We start from the raw sequence: 20810 nt of genomic DNA on the forward strand, positions 1-20810 counted from the left end.
ACTCTGTGTTCTAATTTCAAAGTAAAAAGGGTGTAGTCTAGTTATTTCAACACACGAGTGGGAGCCAGGAACTTTGGAGTGCCAAACCTGGCTCTTAGAATGATTTCTTCTGTAGCTTTGGGCAAGGCATATTGGGTTTGACTGCAAGTATCAGCATCTTGCGTGATCAAGTTCTTAACCTCTGCTTTGATTTCACCTATCTCACAGGGGTGTTGTGGGGATTAATTTAGTCAACATCTGCAAAATGTTGTTAAGGTGAAAAGGACTGTAAAAGAATAATTATTAACAAAGCTAATTTTCTCTGCAGTCTTTTTTCATATTTTAATCAGACACCACTTCACTTTTGTCAAAAAGCAAGGCTAGCAGCCCTCAGAGTGCAGAAACCAATGTTACTGAGCAGATAAGAGGGGCTAGCTAATAGCTAGAACTCTACCCTTGAGAGGGGAAGGGTAATCACAGTTTTACTGCTGTCAAGCCGGAATAACTCCATTGAAGCAAGTGCCTCAGTTACAATCAGATGTCAGATTACATTCCCATTTTAAGTAACAGACTGCACACTGTAAGTTCATTTCCTCCCACTGTTCCTCCAATAAGTGTACTTTGCTTCAAGTTTTATTAAAAATAATTATAATTTAACGGCTAGATACGATTATATGAAACATGGCTGACAAGATGAAGGTATTATATTTTTAATATAGAGGATTTTTTCTTTTCAATTTTCTCAACAACAAAATTTTAAAAATAATAATCCATTAAACGAAACCTGCCCGTCAAAATTATCAAGGAGTAGATTCCAAAATAGCAAATAGTATTTCTAAGCTCTCTTAAAATTCCTGTTCTCTTCCACATTAAAACATACAAAGTGTTTAAAGAGATATGAGCACTAAACCTCAAGAATTTTCAGAATCACTTTGATATTACTCTTTTAAAACCTTTATTTCAACTTTACCTTTGTAATTCAAAAGAGAATCTTTTGTATACTTGTAACAAGGGAACATTATGACAGGCAATGTATGCTCTATAACTGAGGACAGAGAAAACATGAAGTAATTTAGTAAAAGAAAAAAATTCAGAGTATCGGGAATATTACTCTGTTAAACATCTATGATGCAAGAACATCAGCATTATTAATTATATACAATAGTGCATCAACTGATAACTTTATTCCTGCCCTCCATTTAGAATGTGTATATACTGGTTGAGTTAAATTTTTAGAAATCAGGACTCGTGTGTCTATACCCAGAGATGCCATTATCTTGCTGTGATACCTTGGTCGTGTCACTTTACCTCTCTGATGCCTCAATTTAAAAAAACAGCATTAGAAATATTTTATCTACTTTACAGGTTGTTGTGATGCTCCATGATGTCATTATGGAAGCTTCTGTCTCAACTCCACTTAATGGTTAGGTTTAGACATTGTTCTAAGCTCTATTTTGCATTGCCCTCTAAGTTTTGATAGAAGTAACTGATTAGTATGCAAATTGGAATGTTTAAAAAGGAGGGTAGAATTATTTTTTGGAGAATTTGAAAAATGAAGGAGTCTTTCTGTTATTTAATCAAAAAATTAATATGTTTTACATTCTTCCTCAGTACCTCAAGCTTTTTTGGCACAGTAGTGGTAGATTAAAACTTCACACTCAAGAGTCAGTTCCTTACCCACTTGTGAAGGGGGAAGTTTCAATTGGTAGGGCATTTTTAAAGAAACAATTATCTAGCAGTATTAGTCCTTAGGAGCTGAGCCATAGACATAGACAACAGAAGAGTCTGCGGCACCCACATTCAACACACACTGAAGTCAAAGGGGCTCCATGTGGGCATAGCAGTCCATCCCCATGCAATATACTGCAGGATCTAGGGCTTACATTTGTATTTGACACCTACTGCTTTTACACCTGACCAGCCATTAAACACTAGACCTTAAACAACATTTTTAAGGCCATCTTAATTCCCACACTTCACTGTGTGACATGCTTTTAGCACCCAATATCTTACAAACCAATTTAAGCATACACAGAGAGGTGTGCAAGATCAGAGGTATTTTTTTATTTTAAAGTTAGTATACAAGCTTTCATAGGGAACAAAACTATAACATTGGTTTCCACTAGCCATTTAATTGGGCTTTGGTCGAATGATGCAATATAAGTGTGTTAAGTTTGATTTTTATTTTCTTGTGGCAATGGGGGGAGGTTATCTGAAATGACTATCAGCTGTTATTTTTAATCACTAATATTTAAAATTGGTGTGTGTACAAATGCTGCATTAAATGCATTATTAAACAGAACATAAGAGGAAAGCCACTATTTCCCTAAGGCTATAAACTCAATACAAGACACCTACAAGCAGAGTCACATTTTAAAATGTCAAGAAAAAATGTGACTCAGTGACTCCAACAGATAATTTTGGCACACCCTAAGAGATACACAGGTAATCATGAGTAAGGAATCCATGTCTTCTGCAGACCTCCATGACTTCAGCCTGCAGCCACTGGGAGCTTCAGGTTATCCCCACCACCCATGTTGGTCGGAAGATGCAGGATACCCCTGCTGCCCGCGGGGGGGGTGGGGGGGGGGGAGGAATCCCCCAGAGCTCCCCAGTCCCCACAGGCACTGGGGGATCCCTGGCATGTCCTCAGCCACAGCGAGGGGGTCCCACCCAGCTACTGGACACAGGTCGCAACTCCCAGCCATAGCAGGGCAGGGTGCTGGGCCCTCCTCCCTCCCCATTTTGTCATGGGCATTTTTGTAAAAGTCAGGGACAGGTCACTGCTTCCGAGAATTTATTTATTGCCCATGACTTTTACTAAAAATATCCATGACAAAATCATAGCCTTAATCATGAATGAGCAGGACAAGTCTACAACACTGAACCCCATACATCTGTCATCAAGACAACGTTAACCACCGTAAGGCAGGGGCTACAAGTGGCCAAGGCGGAGACACAATAGGAACGTGGAGAGAGCCAATGAAGAAGTGAGGTGACTATGACTACACAGACCCACGTCGTGCCATCTGCGCGCCCTACAGTGCAGGGCCCCACCGTCCCCATGGTGGGTACTCCACCCGGCCACAGGCTCTGGGCCATCGGTACGAACTAGCCCCCATGTGCCTCTTCCGCCCGTGCTGGAGGCTCAGAGAGCATCCCAGGCCGGTGCCGTGCAGACCAGCCAGGGCAATGGCAATGCCTCTCCCAGCCGCACGCCCCTGTCGATTGGGGGCCCCATTCCGCAGCACCGTAGGAAGGAGCGTCCGGCTCCCCGCGCAGCCAGGAACCCCGAGAGGAAGCGTCGGCGGAGCAGGCCGGCTAGGATCCCTGGCGGGAGGGCGCGCCCCCGGGCTCTGAGGGGAGAGCTGGCGGCAGACAACGGCTGTGGGAGGGAGTCGGGGGGTACTGCTGTCCCCGCCCGATCTGCTCTCGCCTCTAACGTGTCCCGGGGGAAGAACAGCTGCCCCCGCCCCTCGACAGCTGGAGCGGGGACGGACGCTCACCTTAGCCGCCATTTTAGTGACCCCTCCTCCTGTCCTGTCCCCCAGCAGCGAGCTTGTACGGCACGCGAGGAGGCCAAACCAGTGCTCGTCTTCCGCGGGGTTGGCACCCCACCCCCTGAGCGTGAGAGACGGGGGCGGGGCGGGGCGGGGCTAGAGACGCCGCTCTTCAGAGTCTCCCTCTCAGACTTGGAGGTGAAGCGCGCCCAAGGCAACGAGCTAAACGCTTCGTCTCGAGAGACTGTAATCAGGTTTTGATCATCGTTTCTAATCGCTTGGCCGTTCCTCATCTACTAGCCTGGAGTTCGCCACCTAAGTGTCAACTTCAAAAGATTATGTAGCAACACAACACGCTCATGCACTAGCCGCAGGGGCTCAGAGTGACACCTAAAAATAGAGGGGTTTTTGCTACAACGTTTTCCAGCGGAGGTAAAGAAGCTAACGGGAAAATGAAGGGCAGCTTGTGACCAAAAAAAAAAAAAAAAACAGGCGTGGGAAAGAAAAGGTCATCTATTTACCAAACGTATGTCCTCTGTGAAAGGGAACCCAGAGCAGGGATACGTTTTAGAACAGTCGACCGAGTCCCTCATGACTCTGAGACATGGTGGCAGAAGCTCTGAAAGTGACTGGACTGATTAATATCAGCGTGTCTTCTCCCACTGAAGTAGGAAACTTTAATCATTCATGTTTCTGGGGAGCAACAGAGCTGGAAATATAATTCAAGCTTCTGGGAAGGAATAAAGTAGAAAAAGCCGTTTCAGGCTTCTTAGAAGTTATGTGCTACTGACATGCATCATTTCAAAGGGGGCGATTTTCTGGAGGAAATTAATCAGAGAAAAAGGAAACTGGGTGTTCCAGTCTGAGCTGGCTGCTTTGTGCTGAGACAATGAAGCAAAACAGCCAGGAAACCAGCTTAATCTGTGTAGGAATCCTGAGATGGGGTAAAATTGCTGTAATGACTTGGTTTGTATGCCACTCCCCTTCCCAGCCTCTAGCATAAAGGGATTTAGGCATAACAATGCTCAGTGTTGTCATACCTAACTTTTAGGCACCTTTAAAATCAATACTATTCACAAAGCCTGAGTTAGGTTTCCTACAAAATAAATGTCCGGAGATAGGCACCGATGAATGGGATTCATAAAAACCAAAATGCTAGGGGGCACCATGCCTAAACTTCAATAGCTCAGACATAGGGGAGAGGTTTATTGCAGGAGTGGGTGGGTGAGATTCTGTGGCCTGCATTGTGCAGGAGGTCAGACTAGGTGATCGTAATGGTCCCTTCTGACCTTAATATCTATGAGATGCCAAAGGGAGGAGTGTCAGATCAACCCCACCACTCTCACGGGGTTCAGTCCCTAAATCTAGCCTGGAAGCAGTTGCCTGTCTCTGGTTAGGATTCGCAGCTGTGAACCCGAAGCCAGGTGCCTAAGGTGTTTCTTGCAGTAAGCCATGGGGGAGGAGGACCTTCCTCATAACTTTCAGTGATTAGGGAATTTACCTGGGGTGTGGAAGACCCTCCCACCCCCCTTCAATTCCCTCCTCTGCCTGAGAGGGAGAAGGAAGATGCTGCCTCTCGGGAGAGTACCTTAATGACTGGGGTATGGTATATTCTGAAGGGAGAAGACGGTGCCCTCAGTCTCTGCTGTTAAATCTGTTCCACTTTGGACAAATAATTGGAGAATCATTGTAGCCAAGGGATGGGATCCTGGGTCTCCCACATGCTGGGTGGGTGCTGTCAGCACAAGGCTATGGAGTCTTTCTTGTGCATATGCCAAGTTGGCAACCTTATACTATACCATTCCAAAGAGTATGCAGTAAACTAATAAAACTGTTTTACATAAATGAGAGAATGTTGAAATAATAGAGTTTTATTAACTAATGAGAAATTATGATGAGGCTGGTCATGAACTTGAAGCTGTGTGTGAGCTTGCATGTGCACACACAGCTGAAAAGTAACTGAGTACATTTTAGATATGGTCCCTTATGCATTCTTAGAAATTATAAAAATGTGCTTCAATTCTTGGTATAGTTTTTCTCAATAATGTATATTGACTGAAGCTGAAATATTGATAATAGGGCTGTTAATTGCAGTTAACTCACATAATTAACCCAAAACAATTAATCACAATTAATTGCAGTTTTAATTGTACTGTTAAACAATAGAATACCAACTGAAATTTATTAAATATTTTTGGATGTTTTTCTACATTTTCGTATATATTGATTTCAATTACAACATAGAATACAAAATGTACAGTGCTCACTTTTTTATTTATATTATTTTTATTACAAATATTTGCACTGTAAAAATGAGAGGTAAAAGAAATTCAGCCAATCTCTAAGACAAACAACTTTGTTTACATTTACAAGAAATAATGCTGCCCACTTCTTATTTACAATGTCACCTGGAAGTGAGAACAGGTGTTCACATGGCACTTTTGTAACAGGCATTGCAAGGTATTTACATGCCAGATATGGTAAACATTCATATGCCCCATCATGCTTTGGTCACCATTCCAGAGACATGTTTCCATGTTGATGACACTCCTAAAAAAATAACGTGTTAATTAAATTTGTGACTAAACTCCTTGGGGGAGAATTGTACGTCCCCTGTTCTGTTTTACCCGCATTCTGCCATACATTTCATGTTATAGCCATCTCGGATGATGATCCAGCACATGTTGTTCATTTTAAGAACACTTTCACTGCAGATTTGACAAAATGCAAAGAAAGTACCAATGTGAGATTTCTAAAGCTAGCTACAGCACTCAATCCAAAGTTTAAGAATCTGAAGTGCCTTCCAAAATCTGAGAGGGATGAGGTGTGGAGCATTCTTTCAGAAGTCTTAAAAGAGCAACACTCCGATGCGGAAACTACAGAATCTGAACCACTAAAAAAGAAAATCAACCTTCTGCTGGTGGCATCTGATTCGGACGATGAAAATGAACAAGTGTCGGTCTGCAGTGCTTTGCATCATTATTGAGCAGAACCCATCCTCAGCATGGACGCATGCCTTTTGGAATGGTGGTCAAAGCATGAAGGGAAATATTAATCTTTGCACGTCTGGCACATAAATAGCTTGCGAAGCTGGTTTCAACAGTGCCATGCGAAAGCCTGTTCTCACTTTCAGATGACACTGTAAACAAGAAGTGGGCAGCATTACCTCCTGTAAATGTAAACAAACTTGTTTGCCTGAGCGATTGGCTGAACAAGAAATAGGACTGAGTGGACTTGTAGGCTCTAAAGTTGTACACTGTTTTATTTTTGAATGCAGTTATTTTTTGTTCATAATTCTACATTTATAAGTTATTATTCACCCAGATTATGATTCTTTGACCATTCTTCATTTTAAGGACAGCATTCTGTGCTTCATTAGCCTTTGAGATGTTCTAATTCCCATTGTTTTTTGGTGGCACTGCTTTGGGAGATTGCTTCCTTCTCGCCAATAAAAGTTGTGTATCATTTTGTTTTGAATTAATGTATCTAGGGCAGGGGTGGGCAAACTACGGCCCACGGGCCAGATCCAGCCCCTCAGGGCTTTGGATCCGGCCTGTGGGATTGCCCCCCCGATGCCGCAGGCCCCGTGCCACTCTCAGAAGCGGCTGGCACCACGTCCCTACGGCCTGGGGTGGGGGGGAGGGCAGAGGGCTCCATGCATTGCTCTTGCCTCCAGGCACCGCCCCACGCAGCTCCCATTAGCTGGGAACGGGGAACTGTGGCCAATATGAGCTTCGGGGAAGGTACTTGGAGGCTCGGCAAGGGCAGCATGTGGAGCCTTGTGTCCCCCCACCCCCAGGGGCTGCGCAGGGACGTGGTTCTGGCCGCTTTCCGGAGCGGCGCCGCATGGGGCCAGGGCAGGTATGCAGGGAGCCTGCCCTGGCCTCGGTGTGCGCTGCTGCCACCCCAGAGCCACTTTAGGTAAGCGGCACTGGGCCGGAGCCCGAACCCCTCCTGCATCCTTCCCCCCAACTCCTTGCCTGCACCTCGCACCCCTCCTACACCCCAACCCCTGCCCTGAGCCCCCTGCCGCACCCCTCCTGCACCCCAACCCCCTGCCCTGAGCCCCCTGCTGCACCCCTCCTGCACCCCAACCCCCTGCCCTGAGCCCCCTGCTCCACCCCATACCTCGTGCACCCAAGCCCCCTTCCTTGAGCCACCGCCGCACCCCTGTGCACCCCAACCCCCTGCACTGAGCCCCCTGCTGCACCCCACACCCCTCCTGCACCCCAACTCCCTGCCCTGAGCCCCCTGTCACACCCCGCACCCCTCCTGCATCCCAACCCCCTTCCCTGAGCCTCCCATACACCCCGCACCGCTCCTCTGCCCCAATCCCTTGCCCTGAGCCCATTCCTGCACACCGCACCCCCTCCTATACCCTGCACTCCCTCCTGCACCCCAACTCCCTGCCCTGGCCCTGCATACAATTTCCCCATCCAGATGTGGCCCTTGGTCCAAAAAGTTTGCCCATCCCTGATCTAGGGAGTCTGTCATTCTTTCTGAACAGGGCATATGGGGAATTATTAGTTAAATTGGATAAGATGGGCATCAATAGGAAAATTGAAAGGTGGATAGGGAATTGGTTAAAGGGGAGACTACAACGGGTCCTACTGAAAGGTGAACTGTCAAGTTGGAGGGAGGTTACCAGTGGAGTTCCTCAGGGATCGGTTTTGGGACCAATCTTATTTAATCTTTTTATTACTGACCTGGGCACAAAAAGTGGGAGTGTGCTAATAAAGTTTGCAGATGATACAAAGCTGGGAGGTATTGCTAATTTAGAGAAGGACAGGGATACCCTACAGGAGGATCTGGATGACCTTGTAAACTGGAGTAATAGGAATAGGATGAAATTTAATAGTGAGAAGTGTAAGGTCATGCATTTAGGGATTAATAACAAGAATTTTAGTTATAAGCTAGGGACGCATCAACTAGAAGTAACGGAGGAGGAAAAGGACCTTGGAGTATTGGTTGATCATAGGATGACTATGAGCTGCCAATGTGATATGGCTGTGAAAAAAGCTAATGTCGTCTTGGGATGCATCAGGAGAGGTATTTCCAGTAGGGATAAGGAGGTCTTAGTACCGTTATATAAGGCACTGGTGAGACCTCACCTGGAGTACTGTGTGCAGTTCTGGTCTCCCATGTTTAAGAAGGATGAATTCAAACTGGAACAGGTACAGAGAAGGGCTACTAGGATGATCCGAGGAATGGAAAACTTGTCTTATGAAAGGAGACTCAGGGAGCTTGGCTTGTTTAGCCTAACTAAAAGAAGGTTGAGGGGAGATATGATTGCTCTCTATAAATATATCAGAGGGATAAATACCAGAGAGGGAGAGGAATTATTTAAACTCAGTACCAATGTGGACACAAGAACAAATGGATATAAACTGGCCACTAGGAAATTTAGATTAGAAATTAGACGAAGGTTTCTAACCATCAGAGGAGTGAAGTTTTGGAATAGCCTTCCGAGGGAAGTAGTGGGGGCAAAAGATCTATCTTGCTTTAAGATTAAACTCGATAAGTTTATGGAGGAGATGGTATGATGGGATAACATGGCTTTGGTAATTAAATATTCATGGTAAATAGGCCCAATGGCCTGTGATGGGTTTTAGATGGGGTAAGATCCAAGTTACCCGGGAAAGAATTTTCTGTAGTATCTGGCTGATGAATCTTGCCCATATGCTCAGGGTTTAGCTGATCGCCATATTTGGGGTCGGGAAGGAATTTTCCTCCAGGGCAGATTGGAAGGCCCTGGAGGTTTTTCGCCTTCCTCTGTAGCATGGGGCACGGGTCACTTGCTGGAGGATTCTCTGCTCCTTGAGGTCTTTAAACTACAATTTGAGGACTTCAATAGCACAGATATAGGTGTGAGGTTTTTTTGTAGGAGTGGTGGGTGAAATTCTGTGGCCTGCGTTGTGCAGGAGGTCAGACTAGATGATCATAATGGTCCCTTCTGACCTAAATATCTATGAATCTATAGCCAAATGTGACTCCAACCTTGACTGGGGTGTCTAGCTGCTACTGCAATACAAATAGAAAATAACAATAAATAATAAAGTGCTAACTCACCTTGTTTACGAGAGGAATCTGGTGTCATATGCTAATCAGTATCAAAGTTAATTGGAAACTGATTAATGTGAGATGCAATTTTGTGTAAAATTGAAAATCATAGTATAATCATAGAATCTCGGGGTTGGAAGGGACCTCAGGAGGTCATCTAGTCCAACCCCCTGCTCAAAGCAGGACCAATCCCCCAATTTTGTCCCAGATCCCTAAATGGCCCCCTCAAGGATTGAACTCACAACCCTGGGTTTAGCAGGCCAATACTCAAACCAAAATATGCTTTAGTATTCCCCAATGACCTTTAAGGTGGCAGACCTAATATGCTTTTATGGTCTCTTCCCACCATCACTCATACTTAAAAAAATTCTTCTCTCTTTCTCCTTTAACAGCTATAGGGTTTGATTTTGCGAACAACTGACAATCATGGGTAACTTTACTCACCAGAATAGTTCCATTGTACTTAGTGAACTACTCTTTTGCATAAGTGTTTGCAGGATCAGGCCCTTAGATAACACCAAAGTAAACATTAAGGTGTATTTTTCACATACAATTTCTTCCCTTCTGTTTTGGAGCATGCAATAAGACTGTTTGATGACTTTTTTTCTGAACTAATTTAAGTAAGTGGGTAGTATCTCTCACTTCAAAGGAATGGAAAAGCTGATTAAATTAGAATAGCTTTGGCCAAAAAGCTTGGTTAAACAGCCGCCTCAGGGTGCCTAACAGTAACCACACAAAGTTTCAGATAATAGCTAACAAAATGAGGCTCAGTGCTACACCTGAATCCACACAGGATCCTTATGCCTGCACAAATCCTCTTGCGGGACTGAGACCTAGGTTGAGTAACCCATTTAAATTACATTATAGGACACCAAGATAAAAGGAGAGAGAAGCACAAAATTAAGTGCAGAGAATTCAGTTTATTGAAGTCCAAATTTACAACTGAAATTTACAACTTATTTCCCCCAAAACAAAAGCTACTTTTGAATTTAGGAGGAATAAATGTCCTTTTCATAATGTACAGACTATATCTTTTAAATAAGTTAATATCTTTGAAAAAAGAGCAATATGTTCCTTTTTTAATGTTGCAGTGCAACTTACAACTTACATGTCTGTGCAATGTACCATGAGGTATATGCCCAGTGAGCAACACACAGTGAAATTTTCCATTCATAAATTCTCATTGTAGACACACAAAAAGATAACCTGTGATAGAAAAAATGCAGCCAATTACAATAATTCACACAGAACTAATCTGAAAAGAGAAAAGAAAAATAAACTAACATTCATAGCCTATATAAATTAGTGGATCACTTCCCAACATAGGACAAGTATAAAATTAAGTATACTGTTGGGAAACGGGAAAAATACTGTATTATCCAGGGGTTGAAATTTAGTTTTACCTGTATGAGTCCAGAGTAATTCATTTTCTATCTCTGTAGCATCAATGAGCTGAAGGACTTTATCTACTACAGAATCTAAATGGTGTCTACTCATAAAAGGGACCTTCAGATATAAATATGATGATAATTATTATATTGCAGTCTCAAAATATCCAACCATGTATAAACTGTAACACAATCCAGGATTCTTCCCTGGCTCAGATAGACATTTTATCATCACCTCTCAGTTTTATTTCACAGCTAATTATGAAAACATACAGCAGGTGAGGCTGAAACATCTGTAATGTGGACATACTGGTATTTGAAGCTTTGAAGCGTCAAACTTCTTTTCAGGATGGCTCCCATAAAATACTTTTTTTCTCTTTATGACAGAAAACATACATTTTCTTTTAGAAATAATCAACCACAACATAGCTTTGTGATAAATAACAGTTCTGCCTCTAATACATATATATACATTGTCTGTAAACAAAAATGCCCACAAATCATGTAGTCTCCATGATTTTTATACAAGGCGCTATAGAATTTTTTGTTGTTGAAAACAGTCCTAGTGAAAGTTTGGTTTATACCCTCCTATTGCTACAGAAATAGTAAGAATGTTCATATTTACAAAAGAAAGACCATGGAGACTCCATAGCATTATTTGCTAATGATCATAAGTTAGCAGGATTTTCAAAATACACTTTGTGAGCTTGTTCAGATTAGATTAACAGTACAGGTTGAACACCAGCATTATAATACTCTAGTGATTTGGTATTTCAACCCCTGAATATACAAAGACATTATTACTACAGCCTACTTCACAGTTTATATGCAAGTAAAGTGCAAGCCATAGTACAAGGGTGTCATACATTTAAGCATTATCTAAAATAGGCTCTCTATTTGTACAAGTTTTAATATCTACTTTAGTAAACTAGACAGATGTCATCTATGACCCAGCAATTAATGGTGTTACAAGGATATTTTCTTTGTAATTAATACAGTGTCAGTGTCAAATGCAAAAGGAACCTTAATACTACTGCCTTCCTCTTATTGTCTATACTTTTCTCTTCCTAGCTTCTTAGACTGAAATGCTTCAATTTCTTGGTGAAACAGAAGTTCTTACTCGATACTAAGCCTAATTTAGCATTTATAACAGGTCTCACTGTTACTTTGACCAGTGAACAGAATTTGTTGGTTAAGACGTGTTTTGTAGTTGCTAGTGACAAAATGCAAGAGAGACTCAAGATAATACGGAAATGTAAGTTATTTGCAACATTCTGCCAGATGCATTTACAATAAGTAAAAACAGCTGTATTGAGACCCCACAAATGCCTCAGACGGTATAATACTCTAGAAGCTTGGGGACAGAAGTTAATTGGGCATTTCCAGTCAAGTAACATAGTTCTCTACCTATTTTCTCTCTCCTATAACATCAGCACTTACATCAAGTACTGCATATAGAGTGGCTGTAATGCACACTATACAGTACTCAACTGTCACATTTAGTGCATGCAGTGCGCGTACATATTTTAATAAAAACAGACAGTTCAATTTGTTTATTCCAGCACTGGCCTGTATTAAGAATGACTATAAATATTTTCTGAATAGAGTGAATATAGTCAGTATCTTTTTAATGAGGTGTGTAACATATTCATTAACACCAGATTGCAGTAGTATATGAGCCATCTCAAAATCAGACAAAAGTTAAACAATATTAATTTTAATCTTCCTTCCAAATATGGAAGTATGGCATAAATTGTAACATGTAGAAAATAAGTTTAATCTATTAGTTATATTAAGATTAGAGAATCAGATGCCTATACATTAATAAATAGAGCTGATCATAATTAAAATACTGGTTCTGCTTATAAGAAGCTAAGGAAATAAAATCTTTTAAAAATCAACCATAAAAATATTACATTTCAATAGCAGTTACTTAAATAATAAGAAATATAAAACAAATTTCCATTCACTAATGGATAACATGGCTGAGATTAGATTTAGATACTAAGTGGTATGTGTTAAGACAACATCTTTGCAGGGCCTAAACTACAGTATGTAAATTTATTTGGGTGGAAAAGGAGATAAAAGACAAAAGCAAAGAGAAATCTAGGACACCTATGAAAGCTTCTTCGCAGCTGAGGTTTAATGAGAAAAATCTGATGAAGAAGTAAAAGCAGGCAGTTTAATAAGATCTGATGGGTCAAAAAGGAGCTATAATGCCTCTCCTCACATAAAAGTAACAGTCCACAAAAAATCTAAGGCCCCAGCATAGCGATTAACCACAGGGTAAACCTTACACAAGTGCGTAGTTCCACTGACTCCAGTGGGACTTTGCATGTGCTAAAAGTTAAGCACCTGCTTAAATGTTTTTATAGATCAAGGCCAGAGTGCTCAGCACCTTGCCCAAGTTATCCCGAGCTGAGTTAATATTGCTATCGCCATTGTTATCCAGTTTTTGCATTCCCCTCTTGTGGGGTCCCAGAGTCTGGGCTCCAGCTCGAGCCCGAATGTCTACTCCGCAATTTTATAGCCCTGTAGCCTGAGCCCCACAAGCCTAAGTCAGTTGACATGGGCCAGCCACAGTTGACATGGGCCATACCTCTTATGTCTTCCCTACAAATGCCTAGTTTCCATATTTTGAAACTTAAGCCAATTAAATGCCACTTTAGGAAGTTCTCCCTTGTAGATATTACACTAACATTTGCACAGTTTGAATTGTGGTGTGCTGTGGCGGACATTTTAGAGGCACAGGTCCCCAGTCCTGCAGAAGAAACCATGCAGGCAGATCCCTGATATCCTTGCTGACCCTTTTCAGGATTGGGTTCATGATAGTAGCCCAGTTTTCTGATTTACCTGCATCAGTAAATTGGTGTTTAGTCTGAAAATTAAATTATACTTCATATACCATTGGTCAATTGACCTCATACAGTCTCAAGTCTCACAGGTCTTTCTGGGACACTTGTGTCATGGGACAGTTAAGCCTTTGGGCTCAGATTCTCTGGAGCAGCTGAGTGGCATCTGGCACAAGTCCAGTATGTTTAAAGGGAGAAAACTGCTTTGTCACCTTTGTGACTCCCTGACCCTAAAGCCATTAAATGTTGACTCAAACTTTAGGCATTCAGCTCTGTCTCACAGTGACTTCCAACAGCTCCAAGAGGCTGACAGCCAGGGTTTTCCAGGATGTAAGAAAGCCCCAGCTATGTTCCCTTTCTCACAGGCACATGCACTGTGTTGGTAAGTGAGAGGGCTTTACACATCCTTCATGCCACTGGAGGATTGCAGGAGATTGCATGTTGAGATAGTACTCAGAGATCCAGATCAGATGGTCTTAAGTGTGCTTTGTGTCACTGGAGAAGCACAAAAGCAGATTTAATGGATCTGAGTTTAATGGCCCTTGGAGTTTAATAATGTTCCTCAGAGATGTACTGTGCTTTAGGCACATGATATGGAGTTTCTGCCAGAATCTTAATTTTGATGTCAACACTTTCGTCACCACTGATAACATTCCCAGTCTCTATGCTATCAACAGTCCAGTCTAAATTCCCTTAAAGTCAATAGTAAGACACCTATTGACTTCAGTGAGAGGTTGGTCAGGACTCAAGATTTCTGGAGAATAACTGGAGAACTTCCTTAGTAAAAACTTTCAAATGGTACCCTTCCCCAAACTGCAATACTTTGATCTAGAAAACTATAATTAAAGAGGAGAGTTGGGGTAAAGTTAAGTTTTCATCTAAGGTTCTTCAAAACCTGAGAACTCCCTGCATCAATTGTATGGATGCTATTCCCTCCCCTGCTTCTCTTGTCACCTCCGCTCAAAAAAAAAAAAAAGAAAGAAAAGAAAAGACAAATGGTGCACCAGTTTTCCAGTTTAATGGGTAGTGGCCCAGCTCTGACAATGGATTGATGATCAACATTCCAAGTTCAAAATTCTCTGTTTGGCACAGTGGCCACCTGAGTCTTTTGATAACAAATGATCAAGGCTGCCTTGTGGCAATAAGACCTATCCTAATCCAAGAGCTGCTTATGGGCGGGCTATTTGGGAAAGAAGGACCATAAAGTTGGCACAAGAGCAAGATGATTCTTAATCCTAAAGAGAAAGAAAGAAAATCTCCTGTCAGTGTTTGAGAAAGTGCAGCCCAGGGGAAGGTGGGGGCAAAGATGACTTTAAATCACCTTTGAACCCTCAGGATTGCAGGTTACTTTGGGGTCAGTGCAGGCCCCAAAGCAAATTAGAGCTGCCAAGCGCTACTCTAATTTACAGCAGCCTCCTGATGGCTTGTCTAGTGGCTGTGTCACAGCCCAGAATCTTCATTGCACTATGGAGATAATGCCTCTGATACTCATGATGACAGCTCTACACTGTTGTCTCCACCCTTTGTGTCACAGCTATGGCCCGTATTTGCTTTTGCATGTAGGAACTGGGATAAGGGATAGAATCTGACTCAGCATCTCTGCCGCATGATGATAATAAAGAATACTGATGCTGCAACTTGTTAGAGCTTCTCTTTTCCTTTGATTATTTCTTTTCATTAAATAGAATGAATTCAGGGACATTTCATTTAATAATATGACAAAATAAAAAATGTCTCAAACCCTTCAGGAAGTGCTACTGAGATAGATATTGGGATCATCAAAGGACTGTATTTAGAGGAAATGGAAGAATAACAATAATAAAAAAAGAGGGTAGCTGGTGAAAAGCATACAATCAGTTGCAGAAAGAGCATCTAGCAACAAAAAGACTTACTGAAGTTTGTGGAGTTGCAGGAAAGCCATGCTGATTGAGTGACGTCTTTGGTTAAAAATATTACTGGCAGAAAGTCTGAATAAAGGCTCAAAGTGTTTGAATAACTTTGAAAACATTTGAATAAATAAAATACATCCAAACACATTGTTTATGTGGTTGAAGATAATAAAAATACAGGATTTATCTGAGTATTCAGGCAGGAATTCTGTTGAACTAATAAATATTATATATTTATTCTGGGCTTGATTTTGCTCCACCACTGAAGTCAAGGGAGCGCCATTCCTGCCCTTACTCATGTGCAACCATATTGATTTCAGGAGGACTATATTGGCTGCTAGGGCAAATTTGGATCAGGAAATTTTGCCACTGATTTCAATGAAAATATGATCAGGACCATTGTTTATAAATAAATCTTTGGATCACAACTTGCATTCCAATTGGCTTACAGGTCACAAACCCCAAAACAATTTGTGCTAATGCAGGTTTGTGCACCATTTGTATAATATATAAGATCTACAACAGTATCTATAGATGGATACTGTGGAAGCTGGATTTATTTATTCATCCGAGAGACACTATGGACTCCAAACTTCATTGCACTGGAGCAGAGCTTGGCACAGCTGAAGCAGTGGGGAGGCACATAGCTCAGTCTAAGGCATCTTTTGTCTTCCCTGAACCTCACGGCTGGCTAGGAGCTAAGCCAACTATGAGCACAAATTTGAACAGCCTCAGTGCCATTATGCCACAAGGTTCACTGAAATGCTGTGTTCCCTAGCCCTGCCCTTATGACACCTTTCACACTGGGAGCAAGAGCTGGTGGAGTAGATCTGTCTATATTGTTTTCTTCCGAGATTCTTCTATGCCAAGATAAATCTCTAACAGCCTCTTTTTGGGCAGCTTTTTGACTTTTTTGCACAGCCTGAGAAGGCAAAATAGGCAGAAACAGAGCCAAATATCTGACCTCATATGTCAAACAAAATGTCTGGATTAACCAGCCTATTCATTTATTTTATCCATTAGAAAAGATGGAGGCTATTTTTAAAATGTAGGATGTATAATTCACATTTTTAAACCAATTTCTTGTTTTAACTTAAAGAACTCCACATCTTTATTCTCAAGTGTTTTTTTTTTTAAACCTAAATACAGAAAGTCTTGTCTTGTTTGGTTTAGAAAGTTAAACTCTGCTTCTCCTAATATTAAACAGAAATTGAGGGGCATACATTGGTTGACATTTTCTTAGCAAATCAGCTTTAACTGATTCTTATTTATTGTACAGACTTTTGTATGCATGTAAGTAAATATGTCAAAATTATTCTGGAAATACTTTGTCTCTATTGACATGTTAGTGATATTTGTAAAAGCTAAAAGAATAAAAATACTGTTTTAGACTTAGAAATAATTTTTTTGTTGTTCTAGGGGCTAAGCTTTGCTCCAAACCTATCTCCCAGTTTGTCTCAACCCCAGCCATGAGAAACCTCTCCGATGTATACTAAAAGGAAAAATAGTTCATTTTCCTTATTAGCTCACTTTTTTTTTTATCCTGAATAACCAAAACACATTTTAGCTTCTTTGATGGGGATGGCTCTCCAAGAGTAAAATACAGACTCATATCACTGGAACTTCAAAACGAATAGACTCATGCCAAGGAAAGCTTTTTAAGAAAATATGATCAAAAGAAGTTGTGATCTCTTAGCCATGGGAGGGATTAGTTTTATGGCCCAGACTAATCTCAGCCACTCATTAGCTTTCAGAAATACCTATGATTATTTTTCTTTTAATTATACTAAACCCTCTGAGAAATGAAGGTTGCGATCCAGTCTCTTTAGCTACCATTTTTGTTTATTTTTGGAGGCACATATCCACAGAAAAAAATATTCTTTTTCTATTTTAGCTGTATCCAATTAATATTTGAGAAGAAGAGTGTAAGTTCACTTTTGAATGTTTACCAAAGACTTCATTTAACATGTTCTCCAGTCAAGTGGCATTTTCCGATCTTTGGGTAACAATACAATGGAATCCCTCTTGAGCATTGTTTTAAAATCTTAGTACAAAAGCACAGACTGTGGTTTGGGTTTGCACCAAAATGCAGATGAGAAAATCTCAGTAAGAACACCAAAAGCACAATCCATTTAATTAGTATTTTGTGACCATCTATAGCTTCTTGTTAATGCACGTACAGTATGCAGTACAGTTTCAAAGTGGCTTTTCCACCTTACACCATTGCTTATTTCAATATATAATACTCCTCCCACACCATATGGAGGACAGGAATAAAAAAATAGTGAGATATATATTTATATCTATAATATTTATAGATCTGATATGAACAAAAGTTAGAAAGATAAGAACTCTCTTCTCATGCTCTTTCTATTCAGTGGTGCACTAATTAAAATGTTCACATAGTAAATACATTCAGATTTGTGTTTACTGTTTGCATGAATATCACAACTCTGATTTTGGTGAATGTGTGATGGCAAGTTTTTCTCTGTCTATTCCCTGCACCTTCATTATTGCTGCAATTCAGCAAAGCACTTAGGCACAGGATTAACTTTAAGTGCATGCTTAAATCCATCACTATTCAGCAGAGCATTTAGGGTTTAATACTGCTCCTCTGAAGACAATGCGAATTTTGCCATTAATTTAAACAGGAGCAGAATCATACCCTTTTAAGCCCATGCTTACGGGACCATTGACCTGAATCGGACCAAGCATGGACTTAATTGCTATGCACTTATTTTGTATGTTCTATCCAAATGTAATTATAACTGTAGTGCAATGATTTCATGATTCAAGAGCTGGTGTGATGCAGAGAACCCAATATAAAGGTCAGTAATATTCTTCTACTAATATAACTATATCCTGGAATTATTTCGGGGTGAATTTTTTTACCACTGTGTCCACTATGGTTCAAATAAATGGTGGTATAATAGTGATAGAAAAATAAGTCTGAGTAGCATTCCTTTTTTTCAGATACTGTATCATAAATGAACCAAACAAAAGGATGCTCTCTCACTAAATTCTTGTCTCTATAAAGTAAATTTATCTCCTAGAGCCATCTTTTTCCATTTCATATCACAACGAATAATTTGAACTTTACAATTTGATTCTTTCTGTGAAACTAGAACTGGGCAAATACATTTTTCTGCAAATATTTATTCAAATGTATATAAGAAATTGCTTTCTGAGAATATTCTAATAAATAAGTTTACTAGCAGGAATGTTTGCAGAAACTTGAGTTTTAAGTGCATATTTGAGAATATTTATGGAAAGCAGATTTTGTTTTCATAAATGCAAATATTCACTCCAAAAACCTGAATCTTCAAGTTTCTAAGCAGAGAACAGAAAGAAACCATGTGATTTTATGCATCCATTTAAAACTAACTAATACAAATTGAGTTTCAAATTCTGAATTGAACACTTGCAATTAACTTGTTCATGAAGTATCTACAGATAAAGAATTATATGGTGAATAATTTTGAACAATATTAATTCTTTACCCACTCTGTATGACAGTCTGATATACAAACAACTGATCAGTTCAAGAATCTTTTACTTAATTCTCAGTCTTGAAGCATCAGATAACAATATTTTAATAATTTTATGACTCACAGGTTTGTGGCACTAAATTCACAGTGGTGTGATTTTGAAAACTGCCATAGCTACCATCTTCAGAAGCAGATGTTTTTCTTTTACCATAAAACACTTCAAAGTAGATAGAAAAGTCAGTTCAAGTGACAGCATCGGTGAACAACCAGCTTTGTTCTACTTGTGTCTTAACCTCTTCTGTGCCACGCTTGCATGCCTATGGCCACTCCTTTTAAAGGCAAGCTCATTGTTTTAAAAATAAGCACAACATCAAAGTGGCATGTACAGTATGCTCATAGGGCCAAAGGAGAGTCTATTTGCTGGATATATACACTATACATTGTAAGGCACACAAAAGTGGTTAAGTTTACTTTTTTTATTACTCTGGTCTTCTCTAATTTCATAAAGATGGTAGCTACCACTGCTTGGAAAGGCTGGAAAAAAATGTGCACCCCTAAGAGTGGCCAGTGTATTTTTTTTATGTATTTCCTTCAAGAAAAACTTGTGAAAAGGTGAATTTTAGGGTATTTTAAAAAATAAATATAAACTACTATGTTACCTTTTATATACGTAGATATGTTTACATATAATATATATCTAAATATATAAAATGGTTGTAAGAACTCATTACTATAAGCTTAGCTTTAGTACAGTCCTTAAATAAATATACTGGTATATATTTTCCATTACACTCCTGCACTGCTTCTTTCTAACGCAGAACTTGATAAGCATGTTGGTTGATAATAGCAAACAAAGTAATTCAGAACAGAATAATACTTCTCATGCAATGTAGTAGGCATCCTGTGGCACTATTCTCTTATCCAAGTTATTTACAATACTGCTGAGTACATTTACAAATATTACAGTGTTTGCCATATTGGATTTCTCATGGCACCCAGCAAGTGTTCACGGTGCTAGTCCTGTCAGACATGTGTTTCAATGAATGAATGTGTGTGTGTCAGCAGTGGTGCAGGGGTTACAAGTTCAGAGGCTCCATTTTGAAGTTTCAGAGCAGCGCTGTACTCACAAATGTCCAGGAAAAATTCATAGTTCTTTAGCTTCCACTCTTTGAACTTCTTTGATGTCAAGTTGGGATCATCCAGAAGATTGTTGATAGTTACCAGGTCCCCTTCCTTTGCCTGTCAAATGCCAAAAAAACCACAGCACATTTCAGAAATACAATTTAAGTGACATGTTATACTGGGCCTTTTATTTGTCCTTGAGTGCTAACAAAAGGTGCTAGAGCAATTGCAATGCACACTAAGGTCCTTTATCTATACACAAAACTGTTACAGCTCACACAGTGCAAGGCAATCTTCCCTATATCCATTGGCATGATTCCACAGTGGCTTTCAGTGACCATCTCTAATTGTAAAAGTGTAGTAAATTAGGTCTTCTTGACAATTCAGTCCTTGGCATCCTCCATGACACAGGAAACAAGAGTGCCAAATACTGGCAATGGTTGTGAGGTTGGCAACTGTCCCCTATGTTCTGTTTCTCTCAGTACTGCCACAGTTTCCTTGTGACCTAATTCTCTCTCTAAAATAAAAGTCC

At 40.5% G+C, this 20810-nt stretch overlaps 2 protein-coding genes across 4 annotated transcripts in view; both read right to left on the reverse strand.

Moving 5' to 3' along the window:
- Positions 1-3703, reverse strand: part of APOOL (apolipoprotein O like) — a 47177-nt gene extending 43474 nt beyond the window's left edge. For 2 of the 3 annotated variants that reach the window (XM_027821913.3, XM_027821914.3), the window contains exon 1: positions 3486-3703. In XM_027821913.3, coding sequence (XP_027677714.1) covers positions 3486-3497 — 12 coding nt within the window. In that variant the 5' untranslated portion in view covers positions 3498-3703. The remainder of the gene's footprint in view (positions 1-3485) is intronic. The other variant, XM_043522092.1, reaches the window with a different exon arrangement.
- Positions 3704-10439: 6736 nt separating this feature from the next.
- The window catches only part of LOC114019421 (connector enhancer of kinase suppressor of ras 2), a 456264-nt gene continuing 445893 nt past the window's right edge, over positions 10440-20810 (reverse strand). The window contains exon 25 of the mRNA XM_043522361.1: positions 10440-20395. Within this exon, the coding sequence (XP_043378296.1) occupies positions 20180-20395 (216 nt within the window). The 3' untranslated portion in view covers positions 10440-20179. The remainder of the gene's footprint in view (positions 20396-20810) is intronic.

The sequence above is a fragment of the Chelonia mydas genome, chromosome 9 (genome assembly GCF_015237465.2).
Source record: "Chelonia mydas isolate rCheMyd1 chromosome 9, rCheMyd1.pri.v2, whole genome shotgun sequence".
Taxonomy (NCBI): domain Eukaryota; kingdom Metazoa; phylum Chordata; order Testudines; family Cheloniidae; genus Chelonia; species Chelonia mydas.